The 24131-nt window shown below is 43.6% G+C and overlaps 1 protein-coding gene across 1 annotated transcript; it reads right to left on the reverse strand.

The window, feature by feature from the left end:
• Nucleotides 1-690: 690 nt before the first annotated feature.
• LOC127632180 (START domain-containing protein 10-like) lies at nt 691-23628 on the reverse strand. The gene is made up of 7 exons (XM_052110771.1): nt 23198-23628; nt 22893-23078; nt 10680-10827; nt 10444-10547; nt 4461-4578; nt 4286-4338; nt 691-1611 (listed from the first exon to the last, which is right to left on the reverse strand). Exons 2-7 carry the CDS (start codon nt 23052-23054, stop codon nt 1384-1386), a joined length of 813 nt encoding a protein of 270 aa, XP_051966731.1. The 5' UTR covers nt 23055-23078; nt 23198-23628; the 3' UTR covers nt 691-1383.
• Nucleotides 23629-24131: the final 503 nt, after the last annotated feature.

The following is a 24131-nucleotide window of genomic DNA, read 5'->3' on the forward strand; positions in this document are numbered from 1 at the left end:
TGTCTCTGGTGATCACAGCTCTGCTACTTTAAAGATGCACTTTAAAAACAGAATTGTAATTTTGAAACATGTATAATATCGTGAGAGACTCAGAGGGGTCTCCTCATGTTAGAATCACATGACCAGCTCAATAAAAGTCACTTCCCTGATATCGGACGCTTTCACTCGTGGATTAAATGAATCATGGCTGATTGAGAATCAATCAGAAACTCTAAACGTTTGTGTTTCAATGATGCTGCATCCGTCGCTAGATTCGTGACTCTCTCTCTCACATACACACTCTCTCTCTCTCTCTCTCTCTCTCTCATACACACTCTCTCACACACACACACACACACACACACACACAATCTCATATACACACTCTCTCTCTCTCATCACACTCACACACACACACACACACACACACACACACACACACACACACACTCTCACTCTCTCTCTCTCACACACACACACACACACACACTCACACACACACACACACACACACACACTCACTCACTCTCTACACACACACACACACACACACACACACACACACACACACACACACACACACACACACACACACACACTCTCACTCTCACACACACACACACACACACACTCACACACACACACACACACACACATTATATGTGAACAGGACCCGTTGGGAAATGTGAATCAGCTCTGACAATTTCCCGGAGTGAGAAGTTTTAATTTTACCACAAAAGTTGCATCCAGAAATATCAATAATATAAACACACTTAAAGTGCAAATGATTAAATACATCACATGATTTATCAGATAAACACAAAGTCATTATAACTGAGTGTAATTTATGTTGTAGAACAGATTGTGACAGTCATGATAACAATGAGACAGTAATATTTTGTAATATTTTGTAATATTTTGGTGTGTTCTCACTGACTGCATTGCTTCAGAGGACATTGAGTCGAGCTTTGCTGAAATCTCGTGATTGTTGTCAAAGGTTAATCAGCTGCAAACTTCTGTGTGAATCACAGCATGTGAAAATAATGAGTGAGGAAGTCGTTCTATTATAAATGAACCAGAACTTCCAGAACAATCTGTGGACAATCAAACATGTGCATTCAATGAACACAAAGACAGAAACACAGGCAGGACTTTTATTATTCTTCATGTCTACTTCCATATATTGAACTCTAGTGTCGTAGAACACTCCAGCCCCCTCTGTGTGTCTGGAGACTAACTGCATGCTTACATAAGGTCAGAGGTCAATCTGAGGAACAGGAAATCATCCTTTCATTTACATCCGCCCAACTGAATCTGAATTATCTCTTAAATGTGCTGATCTGACAGGAAACTGACCAAGAACTGGTCACGTGTGTGTGTGTGTGTGTGTGTCACATGGTTGTGTCAGTTGGGTGCGTCTTCATCGCTGTGTTCGGGACGCTCGTCTCTGCTCTCGCTCAGCGCGCTCTCGTCGATGTTCTCCAGGGAATCGGCGTGTTGGATGGAGAGCTCCGACAGAGGGATGCTGGACAGACGGTTCTGCTCCGGGAACAACCACGGCTTAAAACCCGGACTGTGTTTCTGCTTCCACTCAGGATACCGAAGACACGCTTTACTGATGCTCTTCATCGCCTGACGGACAGAGACAGACGAACAGGTCAAAGGTCAATGTGTAAGAGACATTAGATCAATCTTACATTAAAGACACATTCCGGGTTCAGTAGTTAAGCTCTATGACTGGGGTGCTCAGAAGATGACCACTGGTCGATCTCTTTCACAGGTCAAAGGGTAAAGGGAGAGACAGAAACTACTGAAACAACAAAATTCTTAAAGATTACTTTTTATTCCTCCCACACGAGTGGATTTTCAAACGTAGGATGGCCGGAGAAGACTCATTCATATTTATGAGGAAAGCTCTACCTGATTGGTTACAGTTACAATTAGGGGTTGGGCCAGGGGCAGGCTGGAACTTTCCCCCGCTAAACGTGGCCTAATGGGTCATGATAAGCTGAAATGGCCCGCTGAGTCATGTAGAACGGGCCACAAAACGGGCAGCGTTATGCAGAAAAGGACAGCGATGCTCAACAACTTTTGGGCCGATTTCTCTTCCCAGTCCGGGCCTGGGTCGCGCTACCATTCCTCCGACCAATCAGGTAGTGCTTTGCTGATAAATAGTACCGAGTCATCCAATCAGGTACACTGTAAAACTAACAGTTATCATAAATTGCACAAAAAATAAAAAACAATTTGGAATCATGTACAGATTTTGCTCTTATGGAACTAAATTGCTACTTTTATTCACTAAAGTTGCATTCAGCTGATCACAATGTATCAATCAGGACATTAATAATGTGAACAATTACTATTACAATTTGAAAAAAACTTCTTAAACTACTTCATCAGATAAAATCCTCCATGTGCAGCGATGACAGCTTTACAGATCCTTGTTATTCTAGCGGTCAGTTTGTCCAGGTACTCAAGTGACCTTTCACCCCACACTTACTGTAGCACTTGACCTTTCGCCCCACGCTTCCTGTAGCACTTGCCCTTTCACCCCACACTTACTGTAGCACTTGACCTTTCACCCCACACTTCCTGTGGCCCTTGACCTTTCACCCCACACTTCCTGTAGCACTTGCCCTTTCACCCCACGCTTCCTGTTGCACTTGCCCTTTCACCCCACACTTCCTGTAGCACTTGACCTTTCACCCCACACTTCCTGCGGCACTTGACCTTTCACCCCACATTTCCTGTGGCACTTGCCCTTTCACCCCACGCTTCCTGCGGCACTTGACCTTTCACCCCACACGTCCTGTGGCCCTTGACCTTTCACCCCACGCTTCCTGTGGCACTTGCCCTTTCACCCCACGCTTCCTGTAGCACTTGCCCTTTCACCCCACACTTCCTGCAGCACTTGCCCTTTCACCCCACACTTCCTGTAACACTTGCCCTTTCACCCCACACTTCCTGTAGCACTTGCCCTTTCACCCCACGCTTCCTGTAGCACTTGCCCTTTCACCCCACGCTTCCTGTAGCACTTGCCCTTTCACCCCACACTTCCTGCAGCACTTGACCTTTCACCCCACACTTCCTGTAACACTTGCCCTTTCACCCCACACTTCCTGCAGCACTTGACCTTTCACCCCACACTTCCTGCAGCACTTGCCCTTTCACCCCACACTTCCTGCAGCACTTGACCTTTCACCCCACACTTCCTGTAACACTTGCCCTTTCACCCCACACTTCCTGTAGCACTTGCCCTTTCACCCCACACTTCCTGTGGCCCTTGACCTTTCACCCCAAACTTCCTGTACCACTTGCCCTTTCACCCCACACTTCCTGTGGCCCTTGACCTTTCACCCCACACTTCCTGTAGCACTTGACCTTTCACCCCACACTTCCTGTGGCCCTTGACCTTTCACCCTACACTTCCTGTGGCCCTTGACCTTTCACCCCACACTTCCTGTAGCACTTGACCTTTCACCCCACACTTCCTGTAGCACTTGACTTTTCGCCCCACACTTCCTGTAGCACTTGACCTTTCACCCCACGCTTCCTGTAGCACATGACCATTCACCCCACACTTCCTGTAGCACTTGCCATAGATGTGTCTGTCTTGTCGGGCACTTCTCACGCACCTTACAGTCTAACTGATCCCACAAAAGCTCAATGGGGTGAAGATCCGTAACACTCTTTTCCAATTATCTGTTGTTCAATGTCTGTTTTTCTTTGCCCACTCCAACCTTTTCTTTTTGTTTTTCTGTTTCAAAAGTGTCTTTTTCTTTGCAGTTCTTCCCATAAGAGTCTTTACTGTTGTACATGAAACTGGTGTTGAGCGGGTAGAATTCAATGAAGCTGTCAGCGGAGGACATGTGAGGCGTCTATTTCTCAAACTAGAGACTCTGATGTTCCTCTTGTTCAGTTGCACATCTTCCACATCTCTTTCTGTCCTTGTTAGAGACAGTTGTGCTTTGTCTCTGAAGACTGTAGTTACACCTTTGGATGAAATCTGCAGTTTTTTGGCAATTTCAAGCATTGTATCGCTTCATTCCTCAAAACAATGATTGGCTGATGAGTTTCTAGAGAAAGCTGTTGCTTTTTTGCCATTTTTGGCCTAATATACACACACACTCACACACACTCTCACACACACTCACACATGGACACACACACACTTCTCTCTCATTGCTTGAGCTTTCGGGGTTAATGCTGTTAGTAATGAAGGACAAATGGAAGAGAGAAAAACATGAAGCAGAGAGTAAAATAATCCGGCGTGAGAAAGTAAACAAGAGTGCACTTCACTCACTTTGGGTGCCAGAAACTGGGAAGACTTGTTAACGACCCACTTTGGAAGAGAACCTGGAACCATTAAGCAAATATATTATTTAGAATAAATACTTTGATTTCACTGGAGATTTCTTCACTGTAGCAAAGCTGGGATAATGCTGGCACGTGTGTGTGTGTGTGTGTGTGTGTGTCACCTCTCGGGTCCACCTGTGCCAGGTATGTTAGTGTGCAGCTGGTCGGGCTGGTCCGTTGGATCAGGTAACCTGTCTGAATGGAGACGGCTCGCACTAGATCTTTCTTGGGAGGATATTTCTGAAACAGAAAACAGAGTCGTGCTCTAAACTCTAAACATTACAATTCTACACAGTTTCAATAGTGAGTTTCATTTCAGAACTCAGTGCTAAACTTTACAGAAATAGACAGAGTTTTATTAGTATACACACATTTAGCCAACAGCATCACTACAGTTAAGTTGACTTTATTAGCTTTCTCTGTCTCGTTCTACATTCCTAATGATCTAAATTACACTCTGGCCTTGTTCCTACGGTGTGTGTGTGTGTGTGTTTAATTGATTGTGTGTCACCGTGTGTGAGAGGCAGAAAGAGAGAGAAAAGGAGGTGGTGCATTTTCTGTCTCTCTCTTTCTGTCTCTCCATGTTGTGTGAGACAGATCAATGCAGTATGGAGTTAAATTAGTGTACTCATGTGACTCTAATCACACGCGCGCACACACATGCACGCTCTCACGCACACTCACGCACACACACATATACATATATATATATATATACATACATATACACACACACTTACATACACTCACACACACAGAAAACACAGACGCACGCACACACACACACACGCACACTGAACGTACAACACTATTGACAACTGAACATACAATACTACTGACCACTGAATGAACAAAACTACTGACCACTGAACATGTAATCTTACTGACAACCATATGAATAATAGCACAGACCACCGAACATACCATACTACTGACCACTGAACAAACATCACTACTGACCACTGAAAGTACAATACATGGACCACTGAACAAACATCACTACTGACCACTGAACAAACATCACTACTGACCACTGAAAGTACAATACACGGACCACTGAACAAACATCACTACTGACCACTGAACAAACATCACTACTGACCACTGAAAGTACAATACATGGACCACTGAACTTACATTACTACTGACCACTGAACAAACAACACTACTGACCACTTAAAGTACAATACATGGACCACTGAACTTACATTACTACTGACCACTGAACAAACATCACTAATGACCACTGAAAGTACAATACACAGACCACTGAACTTACATTACTACTGACCACTGAACAAACATCACTAATGACCACTGAAAGTACAATACACAGACCACTGAACTTACATTACTACTGACCACTGAACAAACAACACTACTGACCACTGAAAGTACAATACATGGACCACTGAACTTACATTACTACTGACCACTGAACAAACATCACTACTGACCACTGAAAGTACAATACACGGACCACTGAACTTACATTACTACTGACCACTGAACAAACAACACTACTGACCAGTGAAGGTACAATACACTGACCACTGAACAAACATCACTACTGACCACTGAACAAACATCACTACTGACCACTGAAAGTACAATACATGGACCACTGAATTTACATTACTACTGACCACTGAACAAACATCACTAATGACCACTGAAAGTACAATACACGGACCACTGAACTTACATTACTACTGACCACTGAACAAACATCACTACTGACCACTGAAAGTACAATACATGGACCACTGAACTTACATTACTACTGACCACTGAACAAACATCACTACTGACCACTGAAAGTACAATACACGGACCACTGAACTTACATTACTACTGACCACTGAACAAACATCACTACTGACCACTGAACAAACATTACTACTGACCACTGAAAGTACAATACACGGACCACTGAACAAACAACACTACTGACCACTGAAAGTACAATACACAGACCACTGAACTTACATTACTACTGACCACTGAACAAACATCACTACTGACCACTGAAAGTACAATACACGGACCACTGAACAAACAACACTACTGACCACTGAAAGTACAATACACGGACCACTGAACTTACATTACTACTGACCACTGAACAAACAACACTACTGACCACTGAAGGTACAATACACAGACCACTGAACTTACATTACTACTGACCACTGAACAAACATCACTACTGACCACTGAAGGTACAATACACAGACCACTGAACTTACATTACTACTGACCACTGAACAAACATCACTACTGACCACTGAAAGTACAATACACGGACCACTGAACTTACATTACTACTGACCACTGAACAAACAACACTACTGACCACTGAAGGTACAATACACGGACCACTGAACTTACATTACTACTGACCACTGAACAAACAACACTACTGACCACTGAAGGTACAATACACAGACCACTGAACTTACATTACTACTGACCACTGAACAAACATCACTACTGACCACTGAAGGTACAATACACAGACCACTGAACTTACATTACTACTGACCACTGAACAAACATCACTACTGACCACTGAAAGTACAATACACGGACCACTGAACTTACATTACTACTGACCACTGAACAAACAACACTACTGACCACTGAAGGTACAATACACAGACCACTGAACTTACATTACTACTGACCACTGAAGGTACAATACTACTGACCACTGAAAGTACAATACACGGACCACTGAAGAAACATCACTACTGACCACTGAACAAACATCACTACTGACCACTGAAAGTACAATACACGGACCACTGAACTTACATTACTACTGACTAGAGCTCGACCGATTTATCGGCAGGCCGATATTATCGGCCGATATTAGGCATTTTCCAAACTATTTGGTATCGGCGTTTATAATGGCCGATAAATGAATATTTAAAAAAAAAAAAAAAAACGGACGAAACACCCTTCAACCATGTCATGAGTGTTGGAGTTGTATAGTTTGTCCACCAGAGGGCACTCTACACCGTCCCTGTTGGCAACACTCGTGTATAACGCGCCACACATCCTGCAATCTGCTGATCCAGCCAGAGTCGGGCAGAGAGAATCAGTTATCCGCGAGTGAGATCATCGGTGAAGTGTGTTCATGCCATGGTGAGTTGGTCACATACATTGCTTGAATAACAATTAAAAGAACATCCCCATCAGTTCTCTTAACTCAAATAAGCATGACAAAATTTGTGACTATCATGTCCAGTTTTGCTGCTGTTAAATAAGCCGAGAGTGAAGCGGAATTAGCTAGTAATAATTACGTTACGTTGTTACAGTGTAGTTGACTGACTGTCCTTTTAACTTATAACGATGTGACTGAAGTATTTCTTTAATAGCGCGTGACAGTTATAGCAATGAGACGTATCATCTCTCCTTGGCCTGTTATATTGAAAATGTATGTTTTACAATTTGCAGTATGACGTTATCCATTGCTAAATTATGGCTCATCATAGACTAGCTAACCACAAAGCTAGCTAATGCCACTATCATCAGTGGAAGACCGCTAACGTTAACAGTAATGAGCTTGGAAACCACAACAAACTTTTTCTGCCTAAATAAAGTAATGATTATTACTGTATTTATAACTAGCATATCTCTAGTTACAGTCCCTGCATTGTAAAATGTAAGTTAGACTTGCGAGGAGTGAACATTTAGACAGAGAAAAAGTATCAAACGTATCTTGTGCATAAAAGACAAAGTTAGCTTTTCTTTTACATGATGTGTGTGAATCCAACGAAGCCAAGTGTGCGTTGCAGACTGTCGTTCAGCCGCAGCATTAACGAGTCACATAATGGATTTAGAATCGCTAAATAATAGGTTTTAGAAGGCAGGCAGCAACTGATGATTGAAAATGGTTTGATGTAGCTTGATGGAAAGAATTTAAAAAGTGCAGGTAAAGGGATAAGCAAGCTGACATTGTAATTATAAGGTAGCTTATAAGGCAATGTAGGGAGTGGGACTAATTATTACAATACACACACACACAAACATTTAGGAATGACCTTTATCTTGTTTAATGATAATATAAATTATGATGATATATCTACAACCTGCCTCTGCTGGACTGGAGCTATTGAGGATTGACTGATTCAGTACACTACCTCATATATACTGTTAGCAATTTATAAGTAGTATAGTTTAAAGTTATATTTATGAAGCTATACCAAGTCTTTTAATACTGGTAACTTTGATTTGGTTGTTGTTGTTTTTGTGTTTTTGTTCAAAGGACTTTACGTTTCATATCTTAAGTTTGTATTTTTATACATTTTATTTATCAGAACTTTAATATATTTTGATGTTCCTCTGTTCTGTTGTGACAATAAAAGAAACAAGTTTCTTTTTAAAATGCATTATCATATTATTTTAGTTAAAACTCATAAATAACTACAAATAACTAATGTTAGGGAAATCTGTTAATGTTTTGTTGCGCATTTCTGAAAAAAAAATAAATAAATAAAAATATCGGCGGATATATCGGTTTATCGGATTTTAAACCCAACAAATATTTGTATCGGTATCGGCCTTCAAAATCCTTTATCGGTCGGGCTCTACTACTGACCACTGAACAAACATCACTACTGACCACTGAAAGTACAATACACGGACCACTGAACAAACATCACTACTGACCACTGAAAGTACAATACACGGACCACTGAACAAACATCACTACTGACCACTGAACAAACATCACTACTGACCACTGAAAGTACAATACACGGACCACTGAACTTACATTACTACTGACCACTGAACAAACAACACTACTGACCACTGAAGGTACAATACACGGACCACTGAACTTACATTACTACTGACCACTGAACAAACATCACTACTGACCACTGAAAGTACAATACACGGACCACTGAACAAACATCACTACTGACCACTGAACAAACATCACTACTGACCACTGAAAGTACAATACACGGACCACTGAACTTACATTACTACTGACCACTGAACAAACAACACTACTGACCACTGAAGGTACAATACACGGACCACTGAACTTACATTACTACTGACCACTGAAAGTACAATACACGGACCACTGAACAAACATCACTACTGACCACTGAAAGTACAATACACGGACCACTGAACAAACATCACTACTGAACAAACATCACTACTGACCACTGAAAGTACAATACACGGACCACTGAACAAACATCACTACTGACCACTGAACAAACATCACTACTGACCACTGAAAGTACAATACACGGACCACTGAACTTACATTACTACTGACCACTGAACAAACAACACTACTGACCACTGAAGGTACAATACACGGACCACTGAACTTACATTACTACTGACCACTGAAGGTACAATACACGGACCACTGAACAAACAACACTACTGACCACTGAAAGTACAATACACGGACCACTGAACTTACATTACTACTGACCACTGAACAAACAACACTACTGACCACTGAAGGTACAATACACGGACCACTGAACTTACATTACTGCTGACCACTGAACAAACAACACTACTGACCACTGAAGGTACAATACATGGACCACTGAACTTACATTACTACTGACCACTGAACAAACATCACTACTGACCACTGAACAAACATCACTACTGACCACTGAAATTACAATACACAGACCACTGAACTTACATCACTACTGACCACTGAACAAACATCACTACTGACCACTGAAAGTACAATACACGGACCACTGAACAAACATCACTACTGACCACTGAAAGTACAATACTAATGACCACTGAAAGTACAATACACAGACCACTGAACTTACATTACTATTGACCACTGAATGAACTCATGAACAATGAACAAATAAAACTAATTACTGAAAGAACAATAAAACTGAGCACTTATTGTACAATATACAGACCACTGAACATAAAATACTACTGACCAATGCATGTAAAATACCACAGACACTGAACAAACTGAATTTTGCACATGGTACAAAAAAACGAATATTGAATACTAAATACTCAATGTTGTTTTTAGTACTCTTTAAAAACTCTGCTGGCATCTTTCATTTAATGACTCACGGCATGTTTGACAGAGTAATTCATGATGATGTAATCATTTCCCATTGCCAGCCAGGAGCGCAGAGTGATGACATCACGGTTCTTCAGAGGTTTAGGACACTTCCCTTAGAAAGAATAAAAGTCACTCCACATGAAACCACTTCAACCAGACAATTATTTTATACATAAAAAATCCTTCAAATACTTTTGATATTTACAGAATGATTGAACTACATTAGTATGATGGGATATCTTACAGGAATAATATCCCACATCTGCATTGACGGTCAGTTTGCCGATGTCAAACGTCTCGATGACATTCGCGTCCCATTTCCGCCGATACTCGATGTCGTGCAGCACGTCGTACATGGTCTCGGCTGAGATGTCCTTAGACAGCATACGACACTGAGGAGAGAGCATAAAACTACATTACCCACAATGCATCACAGAATAAGAAAAATGCAAAAATAAGAAAATAACAGAAGGTAGAGACTCTATGAAATCTTTTACTTAATGTCTTGTTAGATTTTATCTTTAGCACATTCACTGCCAGGACAAAACAAAAGTCAGCATATGGATTTATGGCAGCGTTATGATCTGGGGTTGCTTCAATCGGTCAGGTCAAGGCTCAGCAACGTTATGTGGCAATAAAATGAAGTCAGCTGATTATCTGAATGACCAAGTTATTCCATCATTGGATTGTTTCTTCCCTGAAGCTACAGGAATATTCCTGGATGACAATGCCAAGATTCAACAGGCTCAAATTGTGAAAGAGTGGTTCAGGGAGCATGATGAAACATTTCACACAGATTCCTGACCTTAACCCCATTGAACGTCTTTGGGATGTGCTGGAGAACACTTTACAGAGTGGTTCCACTCTCCCATCGTCAACACAAGATCTCGGCCAAACTACTCTAGATGGAAATAAATGTTGTGTTGTTGCATAAGTTTCTCAAATCAATCCCACAACGAATGTGCACCGTTATTAAAGCTAAAGGCGGTCCAACTAAATATTACAGTATGCAACTTTTTTTTTGGGCAGGCAGTGTATTTGGGACACACACACACACACACACACACAATGACCTATATCAAGTGTGAAACAGGGGTGCCGTAGTTCTAAAATTGAATTTGATTTGTGAAATATAAAAGCAGATCATTAAAGTGGATCTGATCTCAATAGGACCCAAAGTTTCTGGAACAAAGACAAGAACGAAAGAATGAATAAAACAGGAGATAGAGATCACTGGAGGCACAAAAACAACACATTAATATCTTAATATCTTGCTAATAAGGATACTTGAGATACTCTTTACTTGATAGATTCCTTTAACAATGCACAAACTCACGCCCCGACTCACTTCACATATTTAAATCAGATTAACACACTTTTAAAAAGCTTCTGTTGACATAAAACATCAGAAACTTCAGTTCAACAAGTAAAACACAATGTGCAGACAGTAAAATAACTTTGTACAAAACACACATGCTTTTAAACCGCTAATATCGTGACCATGTTGACATTTGTTTGGCGTACTGGTGCACACCGGCCAGCCAACTTCAATCAAGCTCTGTTATTTCTTCGAATAACACGTATTAAGCATGTAGGAACAGACATCACAAGTTTAAATTTAAAAAGGGGAATTTTCCCCATTCATCCATTATGCATGTCTTCAGCGGCTCAATTGTACGGGGTCTTCGTTGCCATATTGTGCGCTTCATAATGCGCCACACATTCTCAATTGGAGATGATCAGGACTGCAGGAATGCCAATCTAGCAGTTCCACTGTTCTACTTTCCATCTCAGATGAGAGCGAGTCCAGAGAAGTCGTCAGCACTTCTGGACAGTGATGATGTACGGCTTCTCCTTTACATAGTAAAGTCTGAACTTGCATCTGTGGATGCAGCGGCGAGTGGTGTTGACTAACAAAGGTTTACTAAAGTTGAGAGCGAGTCCAGAGAAGTCGGCAGTGCTTCTGGACAGTGATGATGTACGGCTTCTCCTTTACATAGTAAAGTCTGAACTTGCATCTGTGGATGCAGCGGCGAGTGCTGTTGACTAGCAAAGGTTTACTAAAGCAATCCCAAACCCATGTTCATGATATCATAACAGATGAATTATGTTTTTTAAAACAGTGACATCTGAGGGATCGAAGATCATCACCGAGATTTGACCAGGTTCCTTGAATCTTTTAACTATATTGTGCACTGTAGAGAGTGAAATGCCCAAAATCCTTCCAATTTGTCTTTGGGGAATGATCCTTGCTCTTGAAGGATTTTGGAAGCTTATATACTCTGACACGATTGCCTGTTGAACATCTCCTGTTTTACATCGCCTTGTTATTTTAACACATCGTCACATTGTAATTAGTCTTAAATTGCCGCTGCCTAAAAAAACAACGAAATTCACAAGGTAAAACATCATATAATGTTGGTTAGTTTAGCTGTATAGTTTTCAATTTATCAAAGGCTAAATATAATTTACAAATCACTCCTTTTTGTTTTTATTAGCATTTTTCATACTGTCCCAAATGTTTTGGAATTGGGGTTGTAAAATAATCTAGCTGAACGTGTATATTACACACAATCCTGTCCATTATGTGAGCACAGCCTGTATAATGCTGATCTGCAGTCCGCTCTGACACTGTTAAATGTCACTCACTGCACATTCAGTTCAACTGCAGAGAGTTCATACTGTATGACTACACAGACGAGACAGCCGAATGCATTTTGACCTTTATGTCGAGATGCTCAAACCACAGGTGAACACAGCACAGACACGACAGTCACTCTTCCATAAGATATTCAAACCATCCAGTGTACCCTCAAAACAAGAACATTACAAGAACATGCATTTCCCACACCTGGAGTCGTGAGTTTGAATTCAGATTGTGCTGAGTGACTCCAGCCAGGTCTCCTTAGCAACCAAATTGGCCCAGTTGCTAGGGAGGGTAGAGTCACATGGGGTAACCTCCTCGTGGTCGCTATAATGTGGTTCTCGCTCTCGGTGGGGCGAAATGTGCGTGGATGCCGCGGAGAATAGCGTGAAGCCTCCACACGAGCTACATCTCTGCGGTTACACGCTCAAGCCAGGTCTCCTTAGCAACCAAATTGGGCCGGTTGCTAGGGAGGGTAGAGTCACATGGGGTAACCTCCTCGTGGTCACTATAATGTGGTTCTCGCTCTCGGTGGGGCATGTGGTGAGTGACTCCAGTCAGGTCTCCTTAGCAAACAAATTGGCCCGGTTGCTAGGGAGGGTAGAGTCACATGGGGTAACCTCCTCGTGGTCACTATAATGTGGTTCTCGCTCTCGGTGGGGCGTGTGGTGAGTTGTGCTTGGATGCTGCGGAGAATAGCGTGAAGCCTCCACACGCGTTACGTCTCCGCGGAAATGCACTCAACAATTCACTAGTCACTACACCACCATGAGGAGTTGGAGCGCATTGGGAATTGGGTGTTCCAGATTGGTATGATAAAAAAACACATATCTCCACTTTTGGCAATTTTGACGTTTATTTTTACAATAAACGGAATGTGGCGAATGACCTCTTTCTACTGATTTGTGCATCGAAATGACCAATGAAAAGATGTTTAATCAGGCTCTCTTTAACAAGTATCTCCATTGGCCTTGAGTAGTGTCCAAGACCACGTATGTCCCGCCCTCATGTTATGAAGAGCGTTAAATAATGTACAGATGTCCTGCTGCAGATGTGGTGAAGAGATCACGCTGACTCTGTGATTTCTCTGACAACCAAAGTCATTCATGCATGCTCAATGTCATGTGGCTTTAAAAAATAAGACTATACCAGCCAGATTTCCATCTTCACCAGAAACCACCAGTGACAGCTAATTCTGACCCGGAAAACACGTCTCGAAACCGAATCCAAATGTAGACATTAATGGGGTTATTATTATTTAACATCGCCCAAAGAAAGGTTTTGTCAGATTCAGCTCACTTCTGGAGACAAAACCATCCAACAATAAAAAAATACAGCTTCCCATTTCATCCCAGTCTGATTTGACTAAAGTGTCTGATAATGAAACGCTCGGGCTGTTTAATGATCCATTACATACACATGCAAATCAAAGACAAACACAGAGCTGAGAAACATTCACAGATATCTGTTCATCCGTGTAATCGTTCCATCTCCAATACGACTGTTGCATTACAGAACCGGTCGCTTAAACACGTATAGGTCAGGTGGTTAGCACGGTGTCATAGCTAAACCATCTGTGCCCAGAAAACTTCTTTCTCCATTGACGGCCATTGAAAAGAAACAATGCTGACACTGATAAAACATATTATATTATTGTTATTGCCTTTACCATCCTTTGACATCTACTAATAGATCAGAACAACTCCACACATGAGCTGATGTTCAGGAGGATGCTGTAATGTGTTTTAATGGCTCAGTCCATGTGTAATGGTTTGATCCAGTCAGTCCCAAGAGAGACATCAATATTCCGCAAGAGAGAGAGAGAGAGATAGAAGTGTGTGTGACTCTCTCTGGTCTTTTGTCTGTGAGTGATCAAGTATTTCTCACGCTTCAGCACTTTGTGTGTTATTGTGTTTCACTGATGTTTCATCCAACAGAACGTGTCAGCAGAGTGAATGATTTCCCAAATCATGCATCTTGAGGAGAGGTGTAATGTTACTTAACAAACTGATACACATACCCTTTTCACCTGCTGCAGGAGATAAAACAGGTGAAAAATCCCATAGACTTACATTATAGGAGGGACTCCAGTCATATCTAGAGCAAAATATCACAGATACTTCAGGTTGCAAGACTCTTTTCACTTGAGCCAGTAAAGGACTGCCTAGCAACCAATTAGCAACCACCCAGAACACCTTTGCAACCACCTATTAATCACTCAGTATACCTTAGCAACCACCCAGAACACCTTTGCAACCACCTATCAATCACTCAGAATACCTTAGCAACCACCCAGATCACCTTATCAACCACCTAGCAACTATTCAGAACACCTTAGCAACCACTCATAACACCAAAGCAACCACTCAGACCACATTAGCAACCATGGAGCAACCATAAAGAACACCTAGCAACCACTCAAAACACCTTACCCTCTTAGCAACCACTCAGAACAACTAAGCAACCACCCAGAATACCTTAACAACCACCTAGTAACCACCCAGAACACCTTTGCAACCACCTATCAATCACGCAGAATACCTTAGCAACCACCCAGATCACCTTATCAACCACCTAGCAACGATTCAGAACACCTCAGCAACCACTCTTAACACCAAAGCAACCACTCAGAACACATTAGCAACCATGGAGCAACCACTAAGAACACCTAGCAACCACTCAAAACACCTTACCCTCTTAGCAACCATCAGAACAACTAAGCAACCACCCAGAATACCTTAGCAACCACCTAGTAACCACCTGTGGCAGCGGGGGCGTGGTTAAGCGCCCGTCCGGGAGAGGAAAGCGGTAAGGGCGCTTACACCTGAGCTAGATTATGTCTAACACCTGTCTCTAATTTCATGCCTCGGAAGAGCTGGCGATTCTCTTCCGGGCTCCGACCGACCCGTTGCAGAATGGCCCTCTTCAGGTCAGAGTAAACCAGGAGATTTGTCACCGGTAGTTGTTGTGCCGCGAGTTGAGCTTCCCCGGACAGGAGAGGAATTAGGCGGGCTGCCCACTGTTCGGGCGGCCAGCCCCAGATTTCTGCCGTCCGCTCAAACAAGTCGAGGAAGGCCTCAGGATCATCTGCTGCCCCCATCTTCTGTAACGTGGGCGGGGGAAGCGTAGCGCGGGTGTCCGGGGTCGCGGCTGTGGCCGGCTCCGTCTCCTGGCTGAGGAGGCTTCGGATGGCGAGCCGGTCCTCTGCCTGAGCCCGCATGATCTCAAAAAACCGGCGATCTTGGTCCTGCCGGAGCTCAAGCAGGGATTGCTGGTGGCCTTGATGCAGCGTCGCGAGGGACTGGAGGACTTCTGCCAGCTGGGAGGACTCTATGGGGCGACTTTGCTCCATGCTTGGAACGTAATTTTCCCGGGTTTTGGCACCAGTGTAACGACCTCCTCCAAGGGACGACACTTGACACAGCGGCTCAGAGGTGAGGTTCTTTATTCTCTTTTAATTACAACGTGCACCGAGCACTTTTAAACAGTCAGTTTTGACCACACACAAACACAGTAATTGGTATGCCACTCTCTCTCCCATGGAGGCCCTCTGGCTGCCTTTTATGCCGCTCTCCCCGTGCTCACTGAAATTAGACACCGGTGTTAGACATAATCTAGCTCAGGTGTAAGCGCCCTTACCGCTTTCCTCTCCCGGACGGGCGCTTGACCACGCCCCCGCTGCCACACCACCCAAAATACCTCATCAACAAAATAGCAACCACCCAGAACAACTTAGCAACCACTAATCAACCACCCAGAATACCTTAGCAACCACCTAGTATCCACCCAAAACACCTCATCAACAAAAAAGCAACCACCCAGAACACCTTAGCAACCACCTAGTAACCACCCAAAACACCTTAACAACAAAATAGCAACCACCTAGAACACCTCACACACACACACACAACACTACTCACACACACACACACACACACACACACACACACACGCACACAACACTACTCACACACACACACACACACACACACACACAAAACACTACTCACACACACACACACACACAACACTACTCACACACACACACACACACACACACACACACACGCACACAACACTACTCACACACACACACACACACACACACACACACAAAACACTACTCACACACACACACACACACAACACTACTCACACACACACAGTTGTCAGGTAGACAGACTGTGTGTTTGGTAAAGTGTGTGTGCAGGTGTAACATTTTTATTTAAGGATCATTTTGAGCTTTGAAGACATCACCATCACTACTGGACACAATTTTACCTCAAACTATGTCCAAATAAATACACACACACACACACACACACACACACACACACACACACACACATCTGAACCTGCGGTGTCGTTTCTCAGCTGCTTTACTTCTTTACACAGAAATCTAACAAAACTGATTAAACGTCAGAAATACTTCCTCCTCCGCTATCAGCTCACAGAAACCTTGGCTCACATTCAGAGTTTCTGTTAAACAATAACTACATCATGACGAATGAACTCAAGTTTAGCTCCCTCACAAAGAAATAAAAACTTCCTTTCCCAGGTGTTTTACTTCTGCTTTTAACCTCAAAAAGTGTTCTCCTTCCTCGTGTTACCCATTTCTGTCCTGTTGTGTGTCGTGTTCGGATTCTGAATGAGACTGTTTGAAGCCCTTGAGGAACAAAAACAGCTTGTGTAACTCTCAATTGACGTGTTCTCTCTCTCTGAGCTCAGGTGAGCTGTCAGGTGAGATCTCAGGAGATCTCAGGTGACCTCTCAGGTGACCTCTCAGTTGAGAGCTCAGGTGAGGTGTCAGGTGACCTCTCAGGTGAGATCTCAGGTGAGCTGTCAGGTGACCTCTCAGGTGAGATCTCAGTTGAGAGCTCAGGTGAGGTGTCAGGTGACCTCTCAGGTGAGATCTCAGGTGAGCTGTCAGGTGACCTCTCAGGTGACCTCTCAGTTGAGAGCTCAGGTGAGGTGTCAGGTGACCTCTCAGGTGAGATCTCAGGTGAGCTGTCAGGTGACCTCTCAGGTGAGATCTCAGGCGAGCTGTCAGGTGACCTCTCAGGTGAGATCTCAGGCGAGCTCTCAGGTGAGATCTCAGGCGAGCTCTCAGTTGAGAGCTCAGGTGAGGTGTCAGGTGACCTCTCAGGTGAGATCTCAGGTGAGCTGTCAGGTGAGCTGTCAGGTGAGATCTCAGGTGAGCTGTCAGGTGAGCTGTCAGGTGAGATCTCAGGCGAGCTCTCAGGTGACCTCTCAGTTGAGATCTCAGGTGACCTCTCAGTTGAGATCTCAGGTGACCTCTCAGGTGAGATCTCAGGTGAGCTCTCAGGTGACCTCTCAGGTGACCTCTCAGGTGAGCGCTTTGACAATCAAACACCTTAACAAGCAGGTTTTGAACTTCTTGAACTGCAGGACCTCTAGCCATCTGCAAAGTGATTATGACATAAACATATTTAGCTCATTAATATTCATTAGGTGACAGCGATTTAAAAGGCAGCTAAGTGAGTGCCGTTGTAGGATGACCGCTTGCCAGTGTTGTATACCACAATTATATTGACGTTTGAATGTCATTGACATGTTTGTTTAGTGCACTGCAGACACAACCCTTTGGCACAAGTATAGCAACACACTCTTAAAATGTAATGATTACTTCCTAAAACACATTGAGGGGCTCAGAGATGCCTGTTATAATGGCTGCTACACCCATTCCTTCAGCAAACATTCTTTGAACCATCAACAGTTCAAACTAGCAAAAGCTCAAAAAACACTCATTTAATTAACGCACCAAACCGAAACATGTTTGTTCTTTACGTAAAATATGCAGTCTACTTATAATGGTTAAAGATCTGAGCTGATCTCGGTCCAGGCTGGCTATTTGTCATGCTGCTTTATTGACAGTTCTTGGCACGTTGAGCTGACTCTGGATCAGTGCCCGATGGCAAAACTCTACGTGACACTTTTGACCAGCAGTTTGGAGAGGATAAACACACACATGCACATCCTGTTGAGTTTCCATTGCAGTTCAAACACACCTGTGCGTGTGTGTGTGTGTGTGTGTGCGTGTGTGTGTCAACACCTGCTCACACGTCAAACACACCCGGATGCTCCCCGTTAAATACACACGGACATCCCTACCACTGCAACACTCCTGTTTTGGGACGGATTAGTAATTTAGCAGATGATTTAACCCAAAGCGATTTACAACAGTTCTGCAGTAACCTGAGGTTCAGTGTTTTGATCAAAGCCTCACTGAGAGTTCATCGATCAGCCTTTGAGGGATTTGAACCCACAACCTTTCAGCCATTCAACTTCACAGACGTGTAGAAGAATTACACAAACTTTACACGGAGAAGTGTAACGGCACCAACGTCACATGGTGACATGTAGAAGCACCAGACATAGAAACATGTCAAAGCTGCACATGAACCTCACAGACAGAGCTGGAATGGTAATCCGGCACACCGGGCATTTTCCCGGTGGGCCGACGCAGTTTGGGCCGCACTGGCCATCGGGAGAACCGAGCGGGCCAATGGGTCGGCCGCGAAACGGGTGAATGCGGCGCGATAAGCTAAAATGAGCTGCAATGTTATGCAGAACAGACCACAAAACGGTGGAAAAGGAGAAGCGAACACCCCCCCCCCACCCCCAACTTTTGGGCCAGATGCTATGTAAAATCCCGGGTCGAATTCTCTTCCCAGTCCAGCCCTGCTCAAAGACATGTAGACCATCCCATGAACCTCACATGTAGACCATCCAATGAACCTCACATGTAGACCATCCAATGAACCTCACATGAAGACATGTAGACAATCCCATGAACCTCACATGTAGACCATCTCATGAACCTCACATGAAGACATGTAGACCATCCCATGAGCCTCACATGAAGACATGTAGACCATCCCATGAGCCTGACATGTAGACCATCCCATGAGCCTCACATGTAAACAATCCCATGAACCTCACATGTAGACATGTAGACCATCCCATGAACCTCACATGCAGATCATCCCATGAACCTCACATGTAGACATGTAGACCATCCCATGAACCTCACATGTAAACCATCCCATGAACCTCACATGTAGACCATCCCATGAACCTCACATGTAGACATGTAGACCATCCCATGAGCCTCACATGTAGACCATCCCATGAACCTCACATGTAGACATGTAAATCATCCCATGAACCTCACATGTAGATCATCCCATGAACCTCACATCTAGACATGTAGACCATCCCATGAACCTCACATGTAGACATGTAGACCATCCCATGAACCTCACATGTAGACCATCCCATGAACCTCACATGTAGACCATCCAATGAACCTCACATGAAGACATGTAGACCATCCCATGAACCTCACATGTAAATCATCCCATGAACCTCACATGTAGACCATCTCATGAACCTCACATGAAGACATGTAGACCATCCCATGAGCCTCACATGAAGACATGTAGACCATCCCATGAGCCTCACATGTAGACCATCCCATGAACTTCACATGTAAACAATCCCATGAACCTCACATGTAGACATGTAGACCATCCCATGAACCTCACATGTAGATCATCCCATGAACCTCACATGTAGACATGTAGACCATCCCATGAACCTCACATGTAAACCATCCCATGAACCTCACATGTAGACCATCCCATGAACCTCACATGTAAATCATCCCATGAACCTCACATGTAGACATGTAGACCATCCCATGAGCCTCACATGTAGACCATCCCATGAACCTCACATGTAGACATGTAAATCATCCCATGAACCTCACATGTAGACATGTAGACCATCCCATGAACCTCACATGTAGATCATCCCATGAACCTCACATGTAGACATGTAGACCATCCCATGAACCTCACATGTAAACCATCCCATGAACCTCACATGTAAATCATCCCATGAACCTCACATGTAGACATGTAGACCATCCCATGAGCCTCACATGTAGACCATCCCATGAACCTCACATGTAGACATGTAAATCATCCCAAGAACCTCACATGTAGATCATCCCATGAACCTCACATCTAGACATGTAGACCATCCCATGAACCTCACATGTAGACATGTAGACCATCCCATGAACCTCACATGTAGACCATCCCATGAACCTCACATGTAGACCATCCAATGAACCTCACATGAAGACATGTAGACCATCCCATGAACCTCACATGTAAATCATCCCATGAACCTCACATGTAGACCATCTCATGAACCTCACATGAAGACATGTAGACCATCCCATGAGCCTCACATGAAGACATGTAGACCATCCCATGAGCCTCACATGTAGACCATCCCATGAACTTCACATGTAAACAATCCCATGAACCTCACATGTAGACATGTAGACCATCCCATGAACCTCACATGTAGATCATCCCATGAACCTCACATGTAGACATGTAGACCATCCCATGAACCTCACATGTAAACCATCCCATGAACCTCACATGTAGACCATCCCATGAACCTCACATGTAAATCATCCCATGAACCTCACATGTAGACATGTAGACCATCCCATGAACCTCACATGTAGACCATCCCATGAACCTCACATGTAGACATGTAAATCATCCCATGAACCTCACATGTAGATCATCCCATGAACCTCACATCTAGACATGTAGACCATCCCATGAACCTCACATCTAGACATGTAGACCATCCCATGAACCTCACATGTAGACATGTAAACCATACCATGAACCTCACATGTAGACCATCCCATGAACCTCACATGTAGACCATCCCATGAACCTCACATGTAAACCATCCCATGAACCTAAAGGACCAAATGACTCTTACACGTGTGTAACATCTCATGACCCTCACAGACATGCAGAAGCATCACTTTAAACCTCACAGAAATGCAGAAGCGTCACTTTATACCTCACAGACGCGTAGAAGCATCACTCTAAACCTCACAGACGCGTAGAAGCATCACTCTAAACCTCACAGACGCGTAGAAGCATCACTTTATACCTCACAGACGCGTAGAAGCATCACTTTATACCTCACAGACGCGTGAAGCATCACTTTATACCTCACAGACGCGTAGAAGCATCACTTTATACCTCACAGACGCGTAGAAGCATCACTTTAAACCTCACAGACGGGTAGAAGCATCACTTTAAACCTCACAGACGCGTAGAAGCATCACTTTATACCTCACAGACGAGTAGAAGCATCACTTTATACCTCACAGACGGGTAGAAGCATCACTTTATACCTCTCAGACGCGTAGAAGCATCACTTTATACCTCACAGACGAGTAGAAGCATCACTTTATACCTCACAGACGCGTGAAGCATCACTTTAAACCTCACAGACGGGTAGAAGCATCACTCTAAACCTCACAGACGCGTAGAAGCATCACTTTATACCTCACAGACGCGTAGAAGCATCACTTTATACCTCACAGACGGGTAGAAGCATCACTTTATACCTCTCAGACGCGTAGAAGCATCACTTTATACCTCACAGACGGGTAGAAGCATCACTTTATACCTCACAGACGCGTAGAAGCATCACTTTATACCTCACAGACGGGTAGAAGCATCACTTTATACCTCACAGACGCGTAGAAGCATCACTTTATACCTCACAGACGGGTAGAAGCATCACTTTATACCTCACAGACGCGTAGAAGCATCACTTTATACCTCTCAGACGCATAGAAGCGTCACTTTATACCTCACAGACGGGTAGAAGCATCACTTTATACCTCACAGACGCGTAGAAGCATCACTTTAAGTGATGTCATAGCTGCTGAAGACTCACCTTTATCTTGTGTAAACGCTTCTCCTCTTCCAGCACCTGGATCCAGATGCAGATGTTGTTTTTGTTGTAGGTGAGACTCCAGCCCTCCTCACACTGACACTCATGTTTGAACCTGCTGAAGGCTCCGTCATCCGGGATCAGAACCTCATCCCCGGACATCATCTTCTTCTTCTTCCTCACGAACTTCTAACGGAGGAAATAATAACCGAAGATGAAAGCGGAGTAAATAAAACTGATAAAAGCTGCTGCTGTGATTAAAGACGTTGAGTGTCGGTGATGTTTGACAGAGCTGCATGTGAGATTACCTTATAAAGTTTTCTTTTCTGATCTCACGCAGCCGCTGATGGGAGACCGAGTAGCGTCGCGTCCCGTGATGATAAAAACGGTGCAAAAGAGACGCGCATTAAACGCACGGGGTTTCGGTTCGTCTCTCCTCTGACACGAACCTGCGGTACCGGTTCCGTGATTCAGATCAGATGAGTGTGATGTTCACGCATATGTTCATCTTATGTTGTGTGTTTTCCGCAGGCGTATGACGCGCGGCGCTTCGATGCGGAAGCGCGAGTGGAATAAATATAAATATATAAACGCATGTACGTGCTTATATTAAATTACAACCGTAAACTCGTTTCCCGGTGAAATGCACAAGCAGCTGTTACACTCCGGTGTGTGCGTGTGTGTAATACACTAATGATGATGATGAGAACTGAGGTGCGCGTGCATGACTGACAGCTCAGCTCCGCCCACACTCGTGCACGAGTACAGAGCTGACGTGTTCTCTGAAGCGTCACATCATAACATCTACTTTACATTTATCGATTTATTGTGTCTGTATTCCATTTGAATTATTACACATTTCGGGTGGTGACGTAGTTCTTTAAACTTTTAGCAAAAAACAATAATGCAAAACGAATTAAACACCAGCTCATTAGACAAACATTTGGCGACAACACACAAACACACACACACACACACACACACACACACAACACCACACACTACACAAACACTATACACACAGACACTACACGCACACTCACTCACACACACACACAAACACTACACACACACACTACACAAACACTATACACACACACTACACACACACTCACTCACACACACACAAACACTACACACACTCACTCACACACACACAAACACTACACACACTCACTCACACACACATGCACACTATACACACACACACACACAAACACTACATACACACACAAACACTAC

Source organism: Xyrauchen texanus, chromosome 38 (assembly GCF_025860055.1).
Source record: "Xyrauchen texanus isolate HMW12.3.18 chromosome 38, RBS_HiC_50CHRs, whole genome shotgun sequence".
Lineage (NCBI taxonomy): Eukaryota > Metazoa > Chordata > Actinopteri > Cypriniformes > Catostomidae > Xyrauchen > Xyrauchen texanus.